Source organism: Zootoca vivipara, chromosome 6, assembly GCF_963506605.1.
Source record: "Zootoca vivipara chromosome 6, rZooViv1.1, whole genome shotgun sequence".
Classification (NCBI taxonomy): domain Eukaryota; kingdom Metazoa; phylum Chordata; class Lepidosauria; order Squamata; family Lacertidae; genus Zootoca; species Zootoca vivipara.
Window position 1 is genome coordinate 48,866,318 of NC_083281.1, and position 24,372 is coordinate 48,890,689.

General features: G+C 44.7%; 2 protein-coding genes across 7 annotated transcripts; one reads left to right on the forward strand and one right to left on the reverse strand.

The window, feature by feature from the left end:
- Nucleotides 1-7: 7 nt before the first annotated feature.
- Nucleotides 8-16,690, reverse strand: TRADD (TNFRSF1A associated via death domain). 5 transcript variants are annotated; one of them, XM_035119560.2, is made up of 5 exons: nt 16,592-16,690; nt 8,427-8,578; nt 6,918-7,198; nt 5,273-5,498; nt 8-4,096 (listed from the first exon to the last, which is right to left on the reverse strand). In XM_035119560.2, the coding sequence occupies exons 1-5, from the start codon at nt 16,633-16,635 to the stop codon at nt 3,789-3,791; spliced, it is 1,011 nt and encodes a 336-aa protein (XP_034975451.2). In that variant the 5' UTR covers nt 16,636-16,690; the 3' UTR covers nt 8-3,788. The 5 variants fall into 5 exon arrangements, with proteins under 5 accessions (XP_034975451.2, XP_034975453.2, XP_060131923.1 ...); XM_035119562.2 differs by lacking the exon at nt 16,592-16,690 and adding an exon at nt 12,052-12,164; XM_060275940.1 differs by lacking the exon at nt 16,592-16,690 and adding an exon at nt 11,736-11,896 and having other exon boundaries at nt 8,427-8,576.
- Nucleotides 12,221-23,107, forward strand: FBXL8 (F-box and leucine rich repeat protein 8). 2 transcript variants are annotated; one of them, XM_035119555.2, is made up of 4 exons: nt 12,265-12,331; nt 16,952-17,066; nt 19,689-19,898; nt 20,880-23,106. In XM_035119555.2, exons 3-4 carry the CDS (start codon nt 19,735-19,737, stop codon nt 21,856-21,858), a joined length of 1,143 nt encoding a protein of 380 aa, XP_034975446.2. In that variant the 5' UTR covers nt 12,265-12,331; nt 16,952-17,066; nt 19,689-19,734; the 3' UTR covers nt 21,859-23,106. The 2 variants fall into 2 exon arrangements, with proteins under 2 accessions (XP_060131922.1, XP_034975446.2); XM_060275939.1 differs by lacking the exon at nt 16,952-17,066 and having other exon boundaries at nt 12,221-12,331; nt 20,880-23,107.
- The last annotated feature ends 1,265 nt before the right edge of the window (nt 23,108-24,372 follow it).

Consider the following 24,372-nt stretch of genomic DNA (forward strand, 5'->3'; position numbering starts at 1 on the left):
GAGCCTAGGGCTTGCTGATCAGAAGGTCGGCGGTTCGAATCCCCGTGACGGGGTGAGCTCCCATTGCTCGGTCCTAGCTCCTGCCAACCTAGAAGTTTGAAAGCATGTCAAAGTGCAAGTAGATAAATAGGTACCGCTCCAAACGGGAAGGTAAACAGCGTTTCCATGTGCTGCTCTGGTTCACCAGAAGCGGCTTTGTCATGCTGGCCACATGACCTGGAAGCTGTACGCCGGCTCCCTCAGCCAATACCGCGAGATGAGCGACACAACCCCAGAGTCAGTCATGACTGGATCTAATAGTCAGGCGTCCCTTTACCTTTACCTTAGTACTAGGGCAGTACTCAAAGCATGTACTGTAGTCTTATGGACGACTAGGGTAGGTCCCAAATAATGGTGTATTTCCACCACCTATGAAAAACTTACCATACATACCTTTTTTGCCCTCGCGTTCTCTGACCATCAGTGCCAGTTTTAAACTGCCTTCTGTACTGCCTTGTTACGTTTTGCTACAATTGTCTTAATCTAGATGTTGGCGAACAATGTGAACAGGACCAGCAGTCCCTGGTGGTCTCTCTCCACACCCACACACCCATGTCAGTAAATCCTTTTGCTCAGCTTAGACCAAAGTCGTCTTCCCACGGTCAGCTTGACACTGCTCCAAACTTTCAAGTGCTGCTAAAACTATTTAAAAACATGAAACTCTCTTTTGGATTCCAACAAATTCCCGAGAGGTATCTCCACGAGTGCATTCCCTTTTAAACATTGAGCAGCATGTTTATTTGATTTTTGCCTTATCTTCCATGTGTTTAAAAATGAAAGCCACTACAAGGTGGGGAGAGACACAATTCGAAGATTGTCAAGACATACATTGAGAAAAGTGCTGCGATATAAAAGCAGGATTCTCAAAAGATACAAATCATGGTATTAAAAATCAGTGTCTATCAGAAGAGAATATTGTGTAGAAAACCTACAGGGCAGAAAACAAGGCAATACAAAAGTGGTAAAAATTCACTTTGCAAAAATATCAGCCTGTACCAATTGTGTTCTAATTTATCAATATCTTCCCCTGAGTTGCGGTTACTCTTCCACATGGTGAAGCAATTTTGCTGAAGCTAAAGATGATTGGCTGGATGAGGGAGACACATACACTGGGGAAATCCCGTGTAGGCTGCCTTGAGAACTTCCATCATGGAAAAACTCTAACTCTGCTCCCATTGCTTGGGGGATATCACTTTTCGTCGGGCAATTTTATGGGTTTTTAAATTGTACCATTTCCCATCATGCATTAGATTTTCAATAGTGCAGACTATCTTCCAGAGAAATTAATGCAGCAGAATTGAGTGGTTCAGGACACAGTCAGTCAATACCTTCGTAAACGCATGCATTCTCTTTATAACATTTGTAACTGGGCAAGGCAGGAGGGACCCTTGTACTGCCAGGCCCTCAGACAGTTTTGGAAACACATTACCACAATACCTATGGTCTAGAGGTATTGTATCTTTAATGAAGCCAAGCTGACTCTACAGAATGATGCTCTCCCTTTAGTTACCGTAATTGCCTTTACGCCCAAATGATATGCACCACTTGTCTTTGTTGATGATAGGTTTTTAAAATGATGTTTATACCCGTAGAGAAGGGCAGTAGCAAGGGGAAAGGTCCCTGGCATTGCCAGAGGTGGCTGGGAAAGACTTCTGTCTGAAACTCTGGAGAACTGCCAACTGATGGAGACAATCCTGATCTAAATGGACTAAGGTTCTGACTCAGTACAATATATCTTCCCATGTTCTGATTCACAGATTCAGGGCACTAACCATTCCTTCATTTGTATGCTATACCAGATTGTGCTGAAAACAGAATGGAATGTCGAATGACTAGACCCAGACATTCTTAGCACCAGCAAGGTTGCTTTGTGCATCCTCTGATATATAGCCCTGGTATCTGCTCCTGGAACAGCTCCCTTTGTGTGGCTACAGGTATTTGTGAATCTCATACATTGTCCATTTTTTGACAATGATGCCCACACAAACAATGACACTTTCCCTTGTGGCTAGCAAGATAGTACATGAAAAGTGGGCCGCCAGATCTAAGGTTCCCTTCCCTTGCTCTAAGCCAGGCATCCCCAAACTGCGGCCCTCCAGATGTTTTGGCCTACAACTCCCATGATCCCTGGCTAACAGGACCAGTGGTCAGGGAAGGAACTGTAGTCCAAAACATCTGGAGGGGCGAAGTTTGGGGATGCCTGCTCTAAGCAATTATCGGACTGGTTTACACATAATGTTTTGTTTAAACCGTGCTTGGTTCTTTAACAAACCAAGAGTTAACCACAAGTTATCCCACAGACAGTCACCATGGCTTGTTTTTCAAAAGCTTGGTTTCTTTCCCAGCTGCTCTTGCCTCGTGCATTTGTAGCTTACTAAGTGTCTGTGATGGGGTGTTCAAACATACCATAGTTAAGCAAGGGTGCTAGGTTCACACACAAGACTAAGCCATAGTTAAAACAAACCAAGGTTCATAAGCCAACAATAAACCATGGCTTCAGACTGTGGTTTGTTGGCAGTGAACAAACCATAGTTAAGCTGTATGGCAGGATTTATACATAATGCTATGCCATGATTTAATAAACTATTGGTTGATAAACAGCGGTTTAACATGTGTGAAACAGGCATCTATAAATGTGCAGAGGATCCAAGGGAGATAGCTGTCATCATGAACCATGGACAGCTACCAACCCAGACATGCCTCCTTTTCGGGGGGGGGGGGGATGGTGCTAAAGCAGACACAGCCGTAAGACTGAAAGCAAACGATGAGGCAAGAGAGAGCCTACTGTTCCTTCCTGGAAGAGAATCTGGGATACAATAACGTCACTGAGGTGGATCCTCTGTGCAAGGAACTGCAGACAACATGCTCCTGTAAGTAAGCATTGCAGCAGCACAATTGGTATGACACTCAAGAATGACTCCATAAGAAGTGTAAAATGCTGGTGCAGTCTGTTAAGGAAATGTTGCCTAGCGCTGGTTCACACATGCAGTTTCAACTCTGCTGACTGCAGCATCAAGTGGAGCTTGTAGGAATAAATAGGTCATTGCAGATCGAATACCCCTTGCCACCCAAAAAACCCTTTTCCTAGCCCCTGTTTCCAATGAGAGTCAGTTCACACATTCAACTGCATGCTAGATTAAGTTATGCCAATGATTTGCAACCCATTGTGTGAACTGGCTGCATTGGAAAGTACCACTTTTTAAAGTTGACTTTGGACAATATGACTGTCCTAGTTAGATCATTAATCTGAGGATAGCTCGCTTTTGTATGCACATTTCCATATAACATCATTATTTGATGCTACAGTCAGTTAAGTGCTGAGAACTACCTTTATTCAAGCACAGCCTAGCTAGTTATTTAGACCGTTCCTGAAAGTCACGCATCTTTTCCTTTTCCTGCTATTGCATTGCTGAGATAGATATAGATAAATCTTTATTACGGTCACCGACCAGCACGCATTGCTGAGATATTCTGAAACCGCTGAGGCCTTTGTCCAGATGCTACTGTAAGATGAAAGATGTTTCCCAAGACCATCCATATTTCAGCACTGAAGTAGTACACTGACTTTCAGCCTCAGTCCTGTGCTGGTTATTATTGAGGCAGGTTCTGCCAGTGGCAAGGGCCACAGCTGGTCTGGCATCAAATGTCTACAGTGTGGTCAAGAGGTGTAGAAAGGCACATGAGTGTGCAGCGTCACTGGCCCTGCAGCTCGTAGTCTCAAGTGAGGACTGCCCCCCCCTCATGTCCTCTTACAACGTTTTGTCATTCTGGTGGAGACACAGAAGCTCCTCAGCCAAGCTGATGAGGCCATTCTCCTCCAGGGCGGCAACCAGTCTTTGTATGGTGGCTCTCTTGCCTTCTGAATCAATGAACCTGCGGAGAAGCTGGTAGGCTTGCTCATAGAGGCCCTCCCGGTCGTACTCTATGGCCAAGTTGTCGATGACAGGATCCCGAAGGGCCCGGCAGTTGACCTGCAGAGACCGGCCCACCTGCTTCCACTTCTTGGACACGAGTTTGGCAAACGTCTGGTGGTCGTCTGGAGAGATTTTTCTGTTGGCTTGGGAAGGGAACAACAAAAAACAAATCTTAACTCATCATGTCGTTACGTACAAAACAAAAAAATGGGGTTGTATCCAGATGAATGGACTGATGTTAGTCAATGGGTTCATTGCTTTTAATGGGACTGCTCTAAATATGGAGAGCTCTGGATTCAACTCTCCCAATATGTGGGAGAAGGGGGACACTCCTCACTACTTGCTTGCCAGGACCAGCCCTGGACCACATGAGACTTCTGAGGTAGAGGAGGAGGATGCTGTTGACCCTACTACTGACCAATAAACCTCCCAAGACCACTGCCTGGGAAAATATCCCACTCAGAGAGACTAAAAGCTTGGAGGAACCCAACAGGCCCTGACTGCTTTCCAGTGGTGGCCGATGCTCATTGGGACTGTTGGGACAGAAAGCAGTGAGGTCAACAGTAGTCGGGGCCAGAACCAATGGCAGGCAGAGCCAACTAATCTGAGCTTTGTCTCAATCCTTCCTCCTGTGGTGTTTACTGAGGGCAAAACTGAGACTCAGGAAATTTTAGCCTGGCAACTGAGGTCACTCTCTAGTACTGGTTGTAAGTCACAGGGCAGGCAGGTGGAGGCTGGTTGAGGTTGGTTGGGGAAGTGCCCCATTTGCCTTAACAGAGCAGCCTCAACTGCTGGCCTCATCCCCTCATTCCTGAGGCACCAAAATCTCCACCAAGAGCAAGGCTGAACGGAAGGGATATCTGGGTGTGCAGCACAACTCTCCTTAAGTCCTATCCATGAGGAGGACACCTGACTTCTCAGCTGCTGTTCCAGAACAGGACTCCAATGAAAGCTCAGGGAGGGGTGAGGCAGCAACACCAACTCTTGAATCTGCTCAGATGAAACCTAACCAGTGCTCAAACAACATCTAACCTTGCAAGTACTCCTTGTGTGATTTCTGGCTGGACAACTCTACTACTCTCCTGAATCTTCTGATATTTTTCTTCCCCTTCAGAAACTTTACAATACGAAACTATAAACAGCAAACAGTCCTGCTGCAAAATAACACCACGTTTTCAGAATTTTCCTTGAGATGACATAGACAAATTTGTCCAGCTCTCTCCTTTTAGTGCACACCTGTTTATTTATTTTTTTTGTCTTGTAACTAGTTCTTATTCAAAGTGATCAAGTTCTCCCAATTTCCTCTTGGAAACACTTACCGAACTGCCGGCCCTGGAAAGTGAAGGTGTCTCCCTTTGGCAGAGACCCTGAGATCTCCACAGAACTGTAAGATGGAGGCAAAGAATTCAAAGATGGAGGTGAAGAACTCAAAGATGTAGGTGAAGAATTCAAAGAAGGACCCTTGTTGTCATTGTTGTCCAGAAAGGAACAGTTCCTGAGAGATTCCTCCAGCTCCGTGATCTCTTCATCCCTGAGACGGTTAGGCTGAAATGGAGAACCAACGTAGTACCGGTACAGTGGTTTTAAAATGCTGGGCTAGAACCTGGGAGACCAGGCCTCAAATCCCCACTTGGTGAGGAAGCTCACTGAGTGACCCTGGGCCAGTCACTGCCTCCCAACCTAGTCTACCTCATAGGGTTGTTGTGAAGATAAAATGGGGAGGGAGAGGGTTACCATATACATTGACTTGAGCTCCCTGGAGGAAAGCAAGATATAAACATAGTAAATACAATATGTAACATACCAAAAAAGCACAAATCACCTGCCCCATTAATTTTACCTGTAAACTAGCTGGTTCAGTAATAAGCCCTATAAAAAAATTCAGCACCCATGATGTCTACTCTGTTAGTTCCTACATTCAGGTGTGCTGCCAAATATATATGTTTGGGCTGCTTGCTGGGCTCTGGGAAGGCTGCAGGAGGGCCCTGGGGTGCTCTCAGTGCCTGCCTGTAACCTCCCCAAAGCTTAGTAAGCAAGGAAATCCCACTGAGTGTGTGGGCAGAAAAAAGCAAATAAATGGAGAGCAGGGAACAGCAGGTTTTCCACACCCTTCGTTTATTTATTTCACCTCACCACCTGCATAAGGTTTCACCTGTGTATGCAAAGTGAGTGTGAATTGTTGGCCAACTCAGTTCCCTGAGAAGGTAAACTGTCACTTTAATAAATAATAATAATAATAATAATAATAATAATAATAATAATAATAATTCTAGTCCTATTTGTTAAAAAAACAGAGTTCAAAGTGGATGAGCAATGCCTGCTGAGATCTGTGAAGAATTGCAGGGCTTGTGGGGTGGGAAAAGATGGGGCTTCCATGCCCCACATTGTTCCTTGCCTTTTCTCAGAAAGGCATAAAGACACATTGTGTCAAAGAAAAGTGGACACCTTTGCCCAAGCTGCAGAATCCAGCTTTCCTTGACGCAAAACTCGGACGGTTCGCATGCTGAATTTTCCTCTTAATTCTCTAACTTGGACGCCAAATAGCAGGAGTTGGGAAGCTCTGGCCGGCAGACCAAACTGGGTGCAGCACAAGTCCCAATTGGGTCCACAAGACTGCTTCTCCCAAACCATTCCCGCCCGTCCCATACGGGACGTCATGTGTGATGCCCTGTGTTCAGCCTTTTGATGAGCACAGGCCTGGCCACGCCCCTTGCGCTGAGGTTCCCAAGTGCCCAGCTGGCTCTCAGGTTCTTGGGAAAGCTCTGGACAAGAGACTTTGTTCGGTGAGTAAGTCAATCCACCTGTCATGTACTGGACATCAAAACAATGTCAGGTGATTGGCTGGTGGGCTATCACACCTCTCCAAGTTGGCCCGCAGGGACAAGTAACAATCCGGCTCACCCAAAGGTTCCAGGCTCCTGCCATATAGCCACCCACGCAGCCCAGCATTTCTCTTGCTCGCACCTTTTCATGGTAGATGCACTCAAGGCACCTCTCCTCCTCCCGGATCATGGCGTCCAGCTTCTCAGAGCCAGTTTTCAGCTCCATCTGGACAGGGACTAAGGTGGACATGGACAAGGAAAGTTTGAGGTGATTCTGGAGGGAGTCTTGGAGGTGTCCCTCGCGATAGCTTTGCAGGAATCTCCGGCAGTTATCTTCCTTGCAGAATTTGAGCTGGATTATCAGGTGAGGGTCGCTGCAATGGACCTTCAGCACGTCTACCCCATTGAGGCTACCCGTTGAATCTGGGGAAGAGAGTGGGGAGGAAAGTTAGCGGTGGCTGTCAGGTTTTCCACTTAGCGAACATAAGAATCCACTTTATTCTGAGTCAGACCATTGGCTTATCAAGCTCAGCACCTTCTACACTGAATGGCAGCAGCTCTGCAGATATATATTTTTCAGTCGTGTTCTATGCTGTTAAGTCAGGGGATAAATAAATTTTGTATAATCTTCCAAAATTCAACAAACAAACAAACAAACATACATACACACAGAGAGAAAAATAGCACATTTACAAGAAAATCTAAAGTGCTGCTGCAAGCTACAGTGCAGACAAAAGCTTCTCTATGTTCTACTTATTATCTTTATGACTAAAGCAAAGGAGAGGACTTTGACCACCTTGGCCTGTAAATTCTACAGGTTGTGAAAGAGACTTCCCTGGAGAGTTCCAATGAGTGGAAGTCTCTTAGCAAACAGAGCACAGATTCAGAAGATAAGTTGCTGCGTTCTAGGACTGCAGAGTGGTGTGCAATGTTTGGGGAAGGACTCAAACATTTTGGCGGAGCATCTGATTTGAATGCAGAAGGACCCAGGAAGGGCTAGAGAAGACCTGTGCCTGAAGCCCCGGGGAACTGCTGCCTGTCTGTGTAGACCAGGGGTTGTCAACCTGGTCCCTACCGCCCACTGGTGGGCGTTTCAGGATTCTAGGTGGGTGGTAGGGGGTTCTACGGCACAAGCTGAATCCTCCTTCCATTGAGCACTAGTGGGCAGTAAGGCAAATTTACCATCAAGAAAGATGCATTAGTGGGCAGTAGGTATAAAAAGGTTGACTACCTCTGGTGTGTAGACAATACTAAGCTAGGTGGTCCAATGGTCTGACTTGGTATAAGGTGGTTTCCTAGGCTCCCGTTTAAACCAGGACTGGAATCTCCCTTTATCTTTAGGGCCAATGTTCTAGCTCAGAGGCAGATCACCTGCTTGGCATGCAGAATGTCCTGGGTACTTGGCATCTCCAAGTAGAGCTGGGAATGTCCCACGCCTGGGACCCTGGAGAGTTGTTGCCAGTCAGAGTAGTCAGTACTGAGCTTGATGAGCCCAATGGTCTGACTCACCAGTTTGCAAAGATTTGGACTTGGGAGAAGCTTAAGTTGCAAGAGCAGCTCAGGGGTAAAGATGCTGAGCGACAACAGGCAAATGGTGCCGTCTTCAATGAGTTGCTGGCTTGGGGCACTAACGGCAACACAGAATACATACCCGCTAGTGCCAACTTGAGAGCTTTGAACACGCAGGGCTTCTGCTTTGGGTCTCCATACATCACAGGAAGAAGGACCTTTTCCGATGTTGACTGCACAAACAGGTAGGCGCTTCCCACCCAAACATCAGAAGCATCTCCCATCTTTCTGCCTCTGAAAGTAAACAAAAGAATTCGTTGACTTTTTTTAAATCTAACAATATTTATATAGAACTCAATCCACAAAGATAGCTACATAAAATAATATAAACTATTCATATAAAGATCAAACTTTTAAAACAAATGGACGTGAGATTCATACTAGGGGTCAAATCCCCACTCAGTCATAAAGCTCACTGGGTGACCTACCGGTAGGGCCAGTTAGCATCTACAGCAAGGGTCACAAACCTTTTTCAGTCGTGGGCCGGTCCACTGTTCCTCAGACCATGTGGTGGGCTGGACTATATTTTGGGGGAGGAAATGAACCGATGCCCCACAAATAACCTAGAGATGCATTTTAAATAAAAGGACACGTTCTACTCATGTAAAAACACGCTCAATCCGCAAGCCGGATTGAGAAGGCGATTGGGCCACATCCAGCCCCCGGGCCTTAGGTTGCCTACCCCTCATCTACAGTATTAGCCTAACCTACCTCACAGGGTTGTTGTAATTGATCAATCAATCAAATAAATAAGTAATATGGGAAAAGCTTTGGGGAGTCCAGTGCCATCACACAATTATTTTAAGGATGGCTTCCTGGACTCACGCCAAAACAGACTTCATAGGGGACTTAACCCATAATTGACCCCATTGTGCTTCTTCGATGCTTCTCTTGAGGTCGTTTCCCCAGGCTCATGGAAATATTGTGTATCCCTCATAACAAAGTCTAATAATGGCTTATATTAAGCAGAAGGCAGTACCTATTTGGGGACCTATAACAAAAGGATCCAACTTTTGTCAGAGTCCCAATGCCTTCTCCTTTGCGTTCCACCTGCTTTAGCAAACAATCAGATCTGCATTATTTGAAACCAGTCTGCCTTATTGATTTTAGCTTGCCCCAGTATCTTTTTTTCTGGTATTGCACCGCCACCTGGAAGAATGCTTCATAATCTATGCAGCCCGTTGCCCTCCCAATCATGGAACAGGATATACTTGTCAGAATGTCTAAATTATGGGTGATCAAGGAATGGGAGAAGAGAGGAAGCACTTGGAGCCAGTCTATCACACCGTCCTCTCCATACCGATGGAGTGGATTTTACAAATGCATTAGGTATAGCCTTTAATTTGGCCTAGGACACATGGAGAAAGGGAACTGGTAATAATTTTAATCAATTGACTCAACTGGAATGCTGCATGGTATAATTTTAAATCAGGCGTTCCAAGGCCAATTTTCCCTCTGGATCTATCTAGAGTTTTAAGTGTCACCTGACTTTGTTTTCCTCTTGTGATAAACCCATTAAGTAATTTTTTACTATTGGGTCAAATGTCCTTGTAGAACGCTAATAGGAATGGTTTGAAACAGAAATGAAAATCTCCACAATTCTGATGGGCTGTTTATTCATCCTGATCTGTTGACACAAAGCCTGCTGGGAAGTTATGCAACACTGGCAATCATTCATTCATTCATTCATTCATTCATTTGGGGTTGTAGGAAAGTTGGACAACATTGCATCAAGCAAATGCCATCCCACAGTGCATTTCCCTGTCACTTTCCTTACTGCAGAAAGTCCAATTTCATTTTGAAGCAAGTTTATGTTATTTATTTTAGAAAAATATTACAAACCACTTCAACTGCTCAATCAATCTCTAAGTAGTCTACAAGTATAGCATACATTCCATAAGCTATTGTGCCAACACCCAATTCATGCTCGAGCCCATGATTTAATGTTGACTTTAATTTATCCATTCATAGTCTGGTTATTATGAACTTTCATATTGCAAAGCCTGAAGCAGTCTTCCCCAAGCTGGTGCTCTCCAGTTGTTTTGAACTACAACTCCCATCATTCCTGACCACTGACCATGCTGGCTGAGGCTGATGGGAATCGTAAAGTGAGAAGGGGGGTAGGATGATCTGGAGAACACCAAGCTGGGAAAAGCCTGGCCTAAAATATAATACTAGTCAACTTCTGCTTTTGCCATAAACTTATTAAAACTAGTACCGTATCAGGCCCTCTCAGAGGTCCTGGACAACTTTTGAGGCTCATCTAGCTATAAAAAAAATTAACAATAACACCTGAAAACAAAAATAAGCACCCCAAAAAGCGTGAGAGGTTTGTTTATAGAATCAGCTGTTCTGAGAGGCCATGTTCAGCACTATATGACCTCGTGTCATCAGCACCAATATCACATTTCTTGTTTGTTCAAATTTGCACCTCTAAACAGAGAGAGTGTGCCACATTTTGGTCAGGTGCTCATAAAAACAAGTCTTGAAATGTATCAAATGCAAAATAAATAAATAAATAACGCCTACATTTGAGTTTCCTCATTTCCCCAGCCCTGCAATACTGGGAAAATAATGTTGACCAGACTTGCAGGGTTGTTGTAAAAAAAAAAAACAACACTGAGAAACTGTATAAGAAACACTCTGAACAAAGTTCTATATACAGTACCTGCTAAATAATACTTCGAAGTGGTGGCATTGATTTTTTTTGCCAAAGTAAAACGAACACTTCTCCGTTTCTCTTTTCCAGGTTTTTACCGAACAAGACAAACCTGACCTGCTTTGATGAGTGCATTTATTCCGGATTAAGTTATCCAAAACAGACACACATCCACCCCCAGTTTTGTAAAACGAAGTCTCTAAAACGGGTAGGTTCCTCGCTGGTCCCTGGAAGTACGGGAATATCCCACTTTTTCTCTCTTGAACACTCTCTCAAAATCCTTTTGCTACAAAAGCGAGATCCCCAATCCCAGCTGCACAAGATCCGTAGGAATGTCATGTCTGATCCGTCCCTCGGGCCGCGCAAGAGAGCAAAACATGCCCGAGCCCAGTTCCAGGAACGAAGCCGCTTCCCGGAACGCACAGAAACGAAACTGGCCTCTTTGGCCTTGGCAAATGAAAACGGATTTGCGCGTGGCTCCCCTCCCCACCCGCGCTTTTCTGAACTTGGAGGGAGAGCCTCGCCTCCCTACTTTTTTAAAATTGGCCACTTTCAACTTGGGGAAAACTCCTTGCCGCCCACTTTCTCCGTCGCGAAATCCCCGCGCTAGGCAGCGGGAGGCACGGAACGATTTGGGCCAACGGGGGGGCTCCCGATCGCTACCTCGAGTTGTCAGCAGCCGGAGCCTGCGATAGCGCCCACCCGCTTCCCAAGGCGGAGAGCGACCATTACCTCTTCCCTTTGCCCGATCCTGGCCGGTCCTCCTCCTCCTCCCCGCGCGCAAACAGAGTGAGCTACAGCGCTCGTCTTCCGCCTTTGCGCATTAGCCGCTCAGAAAGAGCAAAAAGGCACTTTGCTCCTGATCATGTGGCTATTAAAGGAAGATGACCCGATCCCTGAGCAATGACCCCCCCCATATGCCAGTCACGCCCCCCCACCCCATATGCTCTCTCCCACCCACAAGACCACCCCCCGGCCTTTCAAGCTTGCAAAGAATTCACAGGATTGTTTTTGCAGTTCGGGGATCTGGGGAAAGCCTAATTCCAACCTGGTGGAGTTTTTTGCTTTTTGGCAGTTTTCTCCCCGGAGAAGAATGAACCACAGTCTCTCCCCCTCCTAGCGTGTTTTGCGAGAGGCTACGTTGACCGGCTGGCAGACCTGCCAGTCCAAATCGAGCTCCGCTTCCCATTGGGCTGCTTGTTTGGAAGGTACCGAAGGATCCGCCCCGTTTTTATGCACCAGGAGGTTCAGGCTGCCAATCAGTGGACGCCCCAAAACTTGGCCTTGACAGGAGAGGCCGTGTGGGGGCTGGGCTCGTCTGAAATCAGGTAAGGCGCGGCGCAGGAATTCAGTTTGTCCTTGGCTGCAGCTCACAGCTCTGACCAAGGTGCTGTTTGATCGCCTTGTTTTTAGAAAGCAAAGGCGCCGTGTCCCAGAGCATCAGCAGAGTGCATATGATCGCATAGATTAGTCCCACTCCTGCTAGGAGGAGGAGAGGATATCTCTCAGCGCTCTTGGGAAGATTTGCTAGCTGAAAGCGGCTCCAAGGCAGAGAGGAGACTGCAGAGAGAAAAGGAGCCGTAGCCTGCTGGTCTCACGGGCAGGTTGGAACTTGCTGGTGATGACTAATGATCATCAGGAGCTCGTTTTGAGGAGCGCTGTTAGGCAACCCCTGTGCTATGGAGGCTGTTGCCGGTTGCATGCTTTGGAACACTATTCTAGCAGAGATGCAACAGGCCACCTGGCTTCTGACTTTCAGAAGTCTCTTTGAAGACCTTTTTTCTTTTGGCCAGCAGTCCTATGTGCAGTTGTTTTTAAAAAAATTATTGAGGAAGGCAGTCGTATTAATGATTTTTCTGGTGGGGTTTTTTATGTTGCTGTCCCTTGCCCTGATATTTTATGAAAGATGTATAAATCGGCCCACTTGTGGAATAATCTGCCAATAGAGATTCAGCAGGTGCTTTCTGTTTTTAGCTTTCAAGTACCTCCTGAACATTTTTCTTTTCCATTGGACTTACGTGGGCAATTAAGATCACATATTTCCATAGTCGTTGGCTGATTTCGACATTTTTATATGTCGTCTTGTATTTTATATATAATCGTTGTAAACTGCCAATTTTAAAAAAATGAATAGAGGTATATAAATATTTTAATTAATAAATAAAGAGCAGTCAATCACAGCAAACAAAACAAAACAAAACAACCCTCGACCTTGTTTGGGAGGCCAGCTGCTTAGCATACTTTTGGAATGAGATTTTGGCGTTTTCCTGGAAAAAACAACCACCTGCCGTCTCCAGTAAGGGAAGGTCTGCCTTGTAAATGATGTTAACATCTGGTTTTCATAAGTCTTTCATGCAATCTGTCATACTGCGGGCAGCCTTGGGCAGCAAGTGTCTCAGGAATCCTGCTGCTGATGCTTCAGAGGTCAAGGATAGCTGTCACAGCCTCAGTTTAAAGCATTACTGGCAAGGCTATAATGGCTGCACTCCTAAGGGAAAGTCTGCCTTGCAGAAAGGTTTAAGAGAGGGGGAAAGTTGGATTTTTGATTTCTTAATGGTGGGTGGGTTGCCCTTACAAGTGATGTTCTTTTAGGAACCTCTCTGCCTCTCTGCATCCTTGCTTCTGCAACTCCATGATACCTACTGAACCTCTATTTTTATTTGTAGTGGTTGGTGTGCTGTGCGAGTGTTGTGCTAGGACCTGGGAGACCAGGGTTATTGTTGTTGCTGCTGTTACTCATTTCAGTTCTATACCGCTTTCAATTATTAAGGGGGGGGGGTCTCAAAGTGGTTTACAGCACATTAACATGTCAAATAAAACAATCCAGAATAAAACATTACTGACAAAAGTCAAATATAAAGTATACATTCAAAGCAACACAATTCACAGGAAAATAAAATATGACCTTAAAGAGTTCAAGAGAAAACAATACTAAAGGAAGTCAAATAACAATAATTTATTACTTATACCCCGCCTATCTGGCCAGGCCTCCCTGTTCAAAAAAATTTCCCTAAACAGGGCTGCCTTCAGATGTCTTCTAAAGGTCAGGTAGCTGTTTATTTCCTTGACATCTGATGGGAGGGCATTCCACAGGGCAGGCGCCACCACCGAGAAGGCCCTCTGCCTGGTTCCCTATAACCACATATCTCGCAGTGAGGGAATCACCAGAAGGCCCTTGGAGCTGGACCACAGTGTTTGGGCTGAATGATGGGGGTGGAGGCGCTCCTTCAGGTATACTGGGCTGAGGCAGTTTAGGGCTTTAAAGGTCAGCACATTTAAAACAGCACAATTAACAGGATAGTAAAACATTCTCATATCCCCGTATTGGGAAGGTTAAAGAGTATTGGTTAGGACAGGGTCTGCAGGTAAAATTTGGTCTGCCAAGCCTCCCCCTTTGGCCTTTGAGGCCGTTTCAGGTAAGCCATGCCCACTCCTGTTGTCGTACATGTCAGGGCTTGGCCCAAAGGGACTTTCCAGGCACCTCCTACTGTAAGTGCTTCCAAAATCTCCTGCACAACACTTCCCAAGAGGCCTGGCAACCAGCGGGTTGTCAGGTGCTTGGAAAGCGCTGCGCAAAGTGCCCTGCAAGCTCTGTTCATGGCACCTGGGAAGCACTGGCTGTGGGAATGTTAGGGATGTGGATTAGGATATATTATTAGATAGATCCTATCCAAGCTTTTGTTATCAAGCTTCCAATATCAGCAGAGTGACATTCCCCTTTTGTGTGCAGCAAAACGTGAGCGTTTAGGTTTGCTAAAACCTCTACAATATTATACTTCCTGGCAAATCCCCCCTTTCCCTCTTAAAAGAAATACACGACACAATAGTCTTAAAATAAGATAGAGTTTACTCACATGACATCCTGAGCTAACAGCATAATCTCAGAAAGGCAGGCTTGCTTAGAAAAGTTACATTTATATACATGTGGAGACTACTTAGTAAAGTAAGGCTCCATTTGGTCTCTCTCTTGGCAGGAAGCCGAGAGAGACTCTAACGCTAAGGTGTTGCTTCTCTGAAGTGTGTGGTCCAAGAGAGGGAAATGGCTACTGGCCAGTGAATTTATCTGCCACCTTTCCCATCTCATTTGCATGTGTGGAGGAACAGGAAAATGACCTGGTCAGATGTTCCTCCATGTGGTCCTCCATGTGGACACTCTGGGAACTGTTGTGACTTATCTGCCCCAGTATTCCATCCCACACTAGGCACATCAAATCCCTGCTCAGCCATGAGGCTCATTGGGTGCCTTTGGGTGCCAGTCACTGCCTCTCAGCCTAACCTACCTCACAGGGTTGTTGTGAGGATAAAATGGAGAGAGGCGCGACCTATGTGCATCGCCTGGAGCTCTGCGGAGAAAAGGTGGCATATAAATGCAATAAGTAAATAAATAATAACGATTGAGCAGAAAGGCAGCAATGCTCTTTCTTTTAAAGAAAGAATTCCCCTTCAAGAGCCACTGAGAACTTCCAACTTCTCGTGGAAAGAACAACGCAAACTGTTTATTCTCCCCTCCCCACCCTGGGGTTTGCTTTTATGTTATTTTATTTCAGAATTCTGCCTCTCCCTTGCTGAGTCACTGCCAAGGAATTCTTGGGCAGAGGCAGTAAAAATCGCTGACGATTACCTTGACCCATCATGTTAACAAACTGAACTTTACCTTGGGGTGGGAGAAAAAGCCTCTTCTTTCTCAACATTAGTAAAATTAACTCTCTTTGTTGGGGGAGGGATGCAAGTGTAAATGTGCAGTGGGGAATTTAGATTCCTCCATGTGTGTTTTGGATACTTTTTGTTTCATCCAATTGTTGTGCCATATGCTTATCTTTTCATATGCAAAGTCATCTTGTCTTTTTAATCAGGGAGCAAAAGGATGCTACGATTACTAAGAGCCAGCATGAGTTTCTCAAAAACAAGTCATGCTAGATGAATCTCATTTCTTTCTTTCTTTTTTGATAAGCTACAAGCTGGGTGGATCAGGGGAATGCGGTGGGCGTGGCGTATCTTGATTTCAGTAAGGCCTTACACGAAATCCCCCATGATTTCTTGCAGAGAAGCTGGTAAATTGTGGCCTAGAGGATGTTACTACTGGATTTGTAGCTGGTTGAGTTACTGAACCTAACAAGGGCTCACTAATAGTTCCTGCCTTCTGAGGTGTTCAACTTCTCTCTCCCAGCTTTGTGTTGTCTGCAAAGGTGATCAAGATTCACCCCAACCCTTTATAGAGGTCAGGGAAGAGAACCTTTTTCAGCTGAGAACCTCAGACATGGATTTTTTTAAAAAATGGTGAGAAGTACTGGGGCAAGACAGTACCCTGTGATGACCCACTCAAAACCTTCTTTCATTGCCCTGGTTTGGAAAACAAAATAAAAATAAAGGAGAAAAATTCCTTCCAGTAGCAGCTTAGAGACCAACCAAGTTTGTCATTGCTACCGTATGAGCTTTCGTGTGCATGCACATTTCTTCAGATATCTGAAGAAGTGTGCATGCAGACGAAAGCTCATACCAATGACAAACTTAGTTGATCTCCAAGGTGCTACTGGAAGGAATTTTTCTATTTTATTTTTATTTTGATTCAACGGCAGACCAACACCTACCTGTAACTGGTTTGTGGAGTTTCCTTACGGCTCAATAGGGCCATCTGATTCTGATGCTACTTCACTGGTGTTGGTAAAAAAAAGAGAGAAAAGAACTGCCCCTCCCCTGCGCACATTGACTTGCTAGATCCATCCCTCCCTTCCAACTTTTAACACAGCACATGAATGAGGCCTCCTTTTTATATGAGGAGTGGCAAAGACGGTGGGGCAAGGAGTGTTAAAAATCAGTCACGACTTCCTTTTGCGTAAGGCTCCCTCCCTCCCCCCTGCTTTAAAAAACAACAACCTTGTACTGAATACAAGGAAGTGACTTCATGGTTTCAGAAAGGAAACAGAGTTTAAGAGGCCTTCCTGTTGCAGGTGCCTTCAGTGTGACCTCTGAGAGCTTGACTGATCTCTTTGTGCCTGGGAGGAAAGGAGAGAGCACATGGTGGCTTGAGCAAGCAGAAGAGGAAAGCACATCCAGGGGCTCCTGGTACGTATGATGCAAAATGCTCTTTCCTGGGTATACATCTGCTTAGCAGAGGAATGGCGCTTCCCTCTCCATCCCTGAGGTGCCTAAAAATAATAGTTCAGCATGCTTTTTCATTCTGCCAAATGCAGCCACCCAGTGCCAGGAACAGAGGAACTTGTTTTGCATGCGAGAACTCCTAGATAGCATCTCCAGGTATAGCTTGGAGCTAGGCAGCCTGTAGACCAGGCATCCCCAAACTTCGGCCCTCCAGATGTTTTGGACTACCATTCACATCTTCCCTGACCACTGGTCCTGTTAGCTAGGGATCATGGGAGTTGTAGGCCAAAACATTTGGAGGGCCGCAGTTTGGGGATGCCTGCTGTAGACTCAAGGCAGACAATACTGAGATGGATGGAACAAAGGTCTGACTCAGTATAAAGCAACTTCATCTGAGCCTCTCTCAGAGGGGACACCTGGAAAAGGGCTTCAGGTGAAGGTTGAAGGGTCCTGGGAGGTTCATACTGAGAGATGCAAGCCAAAATATATTTGTTTTTTTAAAAATAATCTTTATTCATTTTGCACATAAGAGATAACACAAAATACAAATTCAAAAAGGAGCACACAAAAAAAGAAAAGAAAAAAGAACCCCCTTACCCCCCCACAAAAGAAGAAAGAAAAATATAAAAAAGGTAAAAAATATAGATCTAATCATCTTATATCATTTCCATAACAATGAGACTTCCCCGGTTCCCCCCTCATTGATTTCCCAATTTATTTCCTCATCAAGCAGTTTTCACCTATATACCAAATAATTTTAATTACTTAACCTTTCGTCATTAATTGTCACCATTTAATTATCTCTATACACTCAATTTTTATAAAAAAATTCCTTCAGTAGCACCTTAAAGACCAACTAAGTTTATATTTTGGTATGAGCTTTCGTGTGCATGCACACTTCTTCAGATACACTAGCAGTGTGCATGCACACGAAAGAAGTGTGCATGCACACGAAAGCTCATACCAAAATATAAACTTAGTTGGTCTTTAAGGTGCTACTGAAGGAATTTTTTTATTTTGCTTCGACTCAGACCAACACGGCTACCTACCTGTAACTCAATTTTTAAATACTTATATTCTAATATATCTCCCCAACTTAAATTTTTTACCAACAATGAAACTATATTTTAATACTTCATTCCCCCCCTTCCCCTGGACCCAGATTCCCTAGATACCTCAGCAAATTCCACATTTCGTACCAGTGTTGGACTTTTCCAATCAAGCCAGCCTAAAACCACATGATTAAAACATTTTATCCCACTCCCACCCTTTCCAAGAACTTCCAGCAATATTTTTTAAAACCACTCTGCTGTTTCCACACTTTCCTTGCTGTTTCCCAACACCCCCCTTCTTCCTTCCCCTCAACCCAGAGCCTTCCCTGCACACCCTCTCACTGGGTGTGCAGAGACCTCCCCCTGGTTCTCCGTTGGAGAGTTCTTTTTTTAAGTCCAAAACTTGTCCCACATCTCCCACTTGTGGGGCATTTTGACAGCAAGCCAAAATATATTTGGGTCCCAAGCCATACAATACCTAAAAGGTCGTTTCACCTCCTTCAGTCACTGCAAGTAAGGGTTTCCTGAAGATACCATCTTATCAGGAGGTCTGTTCCACAAAGTACTATATAGGAAGTGAGCCTTTAGTGTTGTAGCACCTGCCCTTGGAATGCCATCCCATTAAATATTAGGCGACATCTCTTGTGTCTTTTCAGCAGCTACTGAAGAGCAGCTTCTTTCAACGAGCCTTTTAAAGCAGGGATATTTCCCAGTCTGTGTCTGTCCTGGACTTGTGCTTGCTGCCCTGGGCCCCTTTGGGAGGAAGGGCCAGATATAAATTTAGTAAATAAATAAGTTTTTTAAAAAACCAAGGTAATTTGCAACAATTATCATTTCAAATGAGATCAGGTTCAAGTCCTAATGAGACTACTTAACTCATTGGCATTTATTTCTGCATTCAGAGTATCTGCCCTCCCACTGAGCTAGGGAGCAGGCCCCCCCAGTGTTGAGCATTCATGTTTTGAATTTGGGTGGGTTCAGCCTTTTCTTCTGAATTTAATCTCACCTCCATCTAGGATAGCTGCAGATGGAACCTGCAGCAAAAAAGAAAACAACTGCTGGTGGCTTCCTTTAGGATTTGGCAACAAACACTGAATAGGGAACTCTTGTGGATATCCCTAGGATTCCTCCTGCCTGACTTTTTACTGGATGATGTCATTGATTCTCTATCTGCCTCCAAGGCTTAGTACACACAACCAGGTTGCTGACTGACAGAGTAACTTTGCCCTCTTGATATTCACACAGTGACATGTTCTTGTGAAGGGTGTCCACGTGATAAGTTCCTAAGTTACCGCATGAAATGTTTTCCCTGACAACCTAACTATATGTAGCCCCTTTTCACAAGACTAATTTGCCTGCTCAGAGTCATGTCCATTAACTTTAGTGGGTCTGAGTAGGACTAGCATTGGGTACCACCCTTTGACATTTTTCACCTCGGGAATAATGCACCGTTTATTGTGGTGCTTTCCTGGACTCCTTCACATTATTTCTGCTTATTTCATGTTTGTTCATCTTGGGTGCGTTTGTTTTCCAGCAAAGAAAGCTACATTCCCAAATTTGCAACCAGCTGCCCCAAGAGAATGCCGGAGCTAGCCCCAGATGCTTGGAGCTACATCCCTGAAGAAATCCTGGCCAATATATTTTACTACTTGCCTCTTAAAGATCGGCATGCAGTATTCCGCGTGTGCCGGCCCTGGGCTGCGGCAGTTTCTACCAGTTCCGTCTGGAGTTTTACAGAGGTCAGGTAAGAAGGGAGAGCTTAAAGTGCAGCCTCTGTTCGAAGGTCTCCTGTGAAGGAGAGGCCTCACCTCCCGAGGAAGCCTATAAGTGCCTCTTCCAATTGGAAGTTTATCCTGTTGTGCTGCCATTAGCCCACAGTGTCAGATCTTTATCACCTCACCCCAAGAGGCCAGTTTTCAAGTGAGGGGTGTGGAGAACAACCCACTTGTCCATGTTTGATGGCATCTTGACATCAAATGATTGGCAGGTGGGTTGTCCTATCCATATGCAGACATTGGCCCAAGGTGATGGAGTGGGTGGGACCTACTGCCCAAGCAAGATTGAACTCCCTCGTCAACTCAGTCTTGCTTCTTGCAAGGTTTGGGCTCACTAGCCAGTTCTCAGCAGAGAGCTGGGGCCACCTGAGGCTCTCCTTGTAGGCTGACAAGGCTTCTACTGCAGCCACCCCTTGCCCTCCTTGAGGAGCCGGTTGTGCTGGCTTAAAGGTTCCTTGGCCAATTCCATAGGTGCTGACTTCTGCAACATGGAAGGGATGTGGGCCTTGTCCATGTCCTGAGGAAGTTCGGACAGCTACAGCCTCAGGTTTGGAGGGCCCAGGGGGGAGTCCTGAGGTTCTTCCGCCCCACTGACTGGAGATTTCCTCCTCATCTGTATCTTCCTCAGGGAAGTTTGAGGAGTCTGAAAATCCTTATCAGAGAGCCTATATCAATGAGCACATTCCTGATACTTTGGATCACTATGAGTTTCTATTGAATTGTATTAATGCTGTGATGAATTTGGGATTTTTTTATTTTTATTTTTGCTTTATATGCTACTGTGCTTTTGATATTATTTTAGTGATTCTCATGTTTGTTAGTTTTTAAAGCTATTGTTTTTCTTGTGAGCTGCTTTGAGCTTAACATTTGTTGTTGGAAAAAGCAGGATACAAATAATAAATTGAATTTATTTATTTATTTAAAAAAATCCCCCATCATTTTTTGTCCAGTTGCAGCACAGAGGATGAAGATGGTGAAGGCACTTTGGAGAGCTTGCACCAGTTTCTGAGCCACATCAAGCACCTGAAGATAGCCTTTGATCAGTCTCAGGAGGAAACCCGGAGGAATGTCACTCAGATTTTGGACATGCTGGCCAAGCAGAACCACAAGCTGCAGGCTCTGTGCATTGTGTGCAAAGGAGAAAACCCTCTTTTCTATTCCGGCCACGACATCATGCAGAGCATCCGGAGAATCTGCCAGAGCCAGAATAATATCAACCTTCAGCTTATTGATTTCCGGCAAATGCCTTTCACTCTGGACGATGGGATCATCCAGCTGATTGCATCCAGCAGTCCAAATCTGCACACCCTGTTCATCAACAACCGCACCCTGGTTTGCAACGTCAAGCCAGAGACGACCTGTGAGGTTCTGAAGGCTTGTCCTAAATTATCTACCCTGGGAGTCTACTATGCCAGCCTGTCTGAGGATGTTTTCCGGGAACTGGTAAAGTCAAATCGAGAGCCTTTCAAGTGCCTGGTTATTTTCTGCGAGCGCCTGGACAAGTACATCCCCGTCATCCCAGAAGAGCTTTGGGCTATGGTTAGTGAGAGATATCCACAGCTGCAGGTGGAGATTGAATTCGACCACACAGTCCCTGCGTGGAAGATCCCTCGGATTCTAAAGCCCAATATCCCTGTAACCAGTTTGCAGCTTAACACTTACACGTACATGGTAAACCAGATTCGATTTGCCACCAGCAACTACAGCAAGACTCTGGAAAGGCTGGTCATCCGCACCACACCATCGGAAGACCTCAACTCCGCGCTAACAGATCTGGCCAAAAAGTGTGTGCATCTGAAAGAGGTCCACTGTTACTGTGTGGTTAGCCCAGCAGTAGTACAGGCCTTTCTTTTACACTGCAAGGGTTTGAGAAGGTACACTCTAAGGGTCTCCACAGGACACAGCATTTGGAAACCAATAATATTCTAGTGATTTTCCATCTGCAGTAAAGGCACATTCACACCTGTCCTTTCGGACAGTAACAGTTTAGGCCTTTGGTAGTGTCTGGGGTGTACATTTCAGTACTGTCTGCACCACTGAGGCTGCAATCCTAGCCCTGCTTACCTCTGAGTAAACCCCGCGTACTTACTCCAGAGTTGGCGTGATTAGGATTGTGGTGCAATTCCATTTCCTCTCACTTTGTTGCTAGATTTACTGCTGGAGTTGTATTTAGTGCTGTTCCAGAACGCAGGAGTCAGGTGGGTAAATGCAGAATCCAAATAGAATTACAAATAGAATTACACACTTACAGGTGAAACTCGGAAAATTAGAATATTGTTGAAAAGTCCATTTATTTCAGTAATGCAACTTAAAAGGTAAAACCAATATATGAGATAGATGCATAGCATGCAAAGCAAGATATGTCAAGCCTTTATTTGTTGTAATTGTAATTATTTGTCGTTAGGCGGGTCAATTATAAATGAAATGTAATTAATAAAATGTAATAGCGATGTTTATTTTTGTATTATTGTAACCATTTGTTTTATTACTGTGGAATTTCCAAAAGAAAGCATTTGTAAAAATAAAAATAAAAAATAAGTTGCATTACTGAAATAAATGCACTTTTCGATGATATTCAAATTTTCCGAGTTTCACCTGTACTTCTCAGCTGATATGGCTAAGATTGTGCTGCAAGTGCTACTGTATTCAGTGGGGCTTACTCCCAGGTAAGTACGGTTAGGACTGCAGCCTAAGTCCCATTACCTATTACAGTGGTACCTCGGTTTAAGTACACAATTGGTTCCGGAAGTCTGTACTTAAACTGACACGAACTTTCCCATTGAAAGTAATGGAAAGTGGATTAATCCGTTCCAGACAGTCCACGGAGTACTTAAACTGAAGCGTACTTAACCCGAGGTATGAGTGTAATTGGTTCTGGAAGTCCATACTTAACCTGAAGCATACTTAACCTGAAGCAAACTTTCCCATGGAAAGTGGATTAATCCATTCCAGACGGGTCCGCGGAGTACTTAAACTGAAAGTACTCAAACTGAAGTGTACTTAAACCAAGGTATGACTGTAGTGTGAACAAATCACAGTCTTTGCCCTAGAAACAGGTGAACAATGTTTACAGAGTGGCATATATTTTTCAGATTCTTGTAAAATCATAGCACTTTAAATCTGTGATATGATCATAATTCACAATAAATATTTGTATACAAAATACAGTGTTTTTATACCATAGTTCTGCTCAATAATATACATATGGGGATTTTTTGTCAGAAACAAGACTATCGTGCAGCTTGGGCCCCCCCACTCAAGTTCAAATCCTCTTCATCAGGGTGGTGTCAGGGAAGGACGCAGGATCAGAAATTATTAATTATTATTTTTATTCAATTTATATACTGTCCTTTATCGAAAGATCCCTGGGCAGTGTACAACATTAAGAACATAATTTATGGAGCATTGTCATAAAAACACAATACAAAACACAATGATAGACACCATAATGATAAAACAATTGTAAAAACAGCCCCACCCCTTTAACAGGCTATAGAATTATTTAATGGCCAAATGCCTGGATAAAAAGGTTATTGCCTGGTGCCTAAAGACATGTAATGATGCTGCAAGAGGAGCTTGTTCTTGGTTTGTAAGCTGGACTCAGTTCCCATCAGCCTTTGTAAGCATGACTCATGGCCAGGGATGATGGGAGTTCGAGTGGTGTCCAGCATCCTGGGGCGGGGCACAAGTACCCAAGTGGTCTAAACTAAACTTCTAAATTAAAACGGGGTGAGGGGGCATTGGAAGCATGCAAGTATAGTGTAAAGGCACAAGGGGGCGCTGCAGCCTAACAAACGAGGATTAAGGCATCCTTCAAAGCCAAGCTCATACTGTACTCCTGTTGCCCCAATGATGAGTCAGGCTTCATTCCCCCTAACTGAGGCAGGAAGTCTTGGGAACATCACCCCACCTGATGCAAGCAGGGAGCTGGAGACTTGTGCTCAATATAATTAATCATCACATATGCGAGGTGCCACCGTTCATTTGAATAAAACAGCAAATATTATCAAGAAGAGCTACTTCTATGTAAGCCACACCTGGCTTATTTATTCCCCTGTTAGGCAGAGATAGAACCTCCCTGGCCAAGAGCAATGTATTTAAACTATCATTGATAATATCCATTATCCAAACATCCAGAGTTTTCTTTAAATACAAAATAAGAACTTCTCCTGCAAAGTACAAGCTCCTGTTGTACAGAGAAAAAGACGCTGGGGTTGGGGAAGAACACAACAGGACTTGTTTCCGAGAAGAGAAAGAGTGGATCGTTGCAATGTGCTCTGCACGTGGCTGCCCTTGGAGACAACGCAGAAAGTCTTAACTGGCCAAAATGCAGCGGCCAGATTATTGGCTGGGTTTGCCTTGGGACGTGTATAATCTCTTGCTTCAAAACAGCTGCACTGGCTGTCAATTTGTTTCTACGCAGAAGTAAGCTCCACTGAGTTC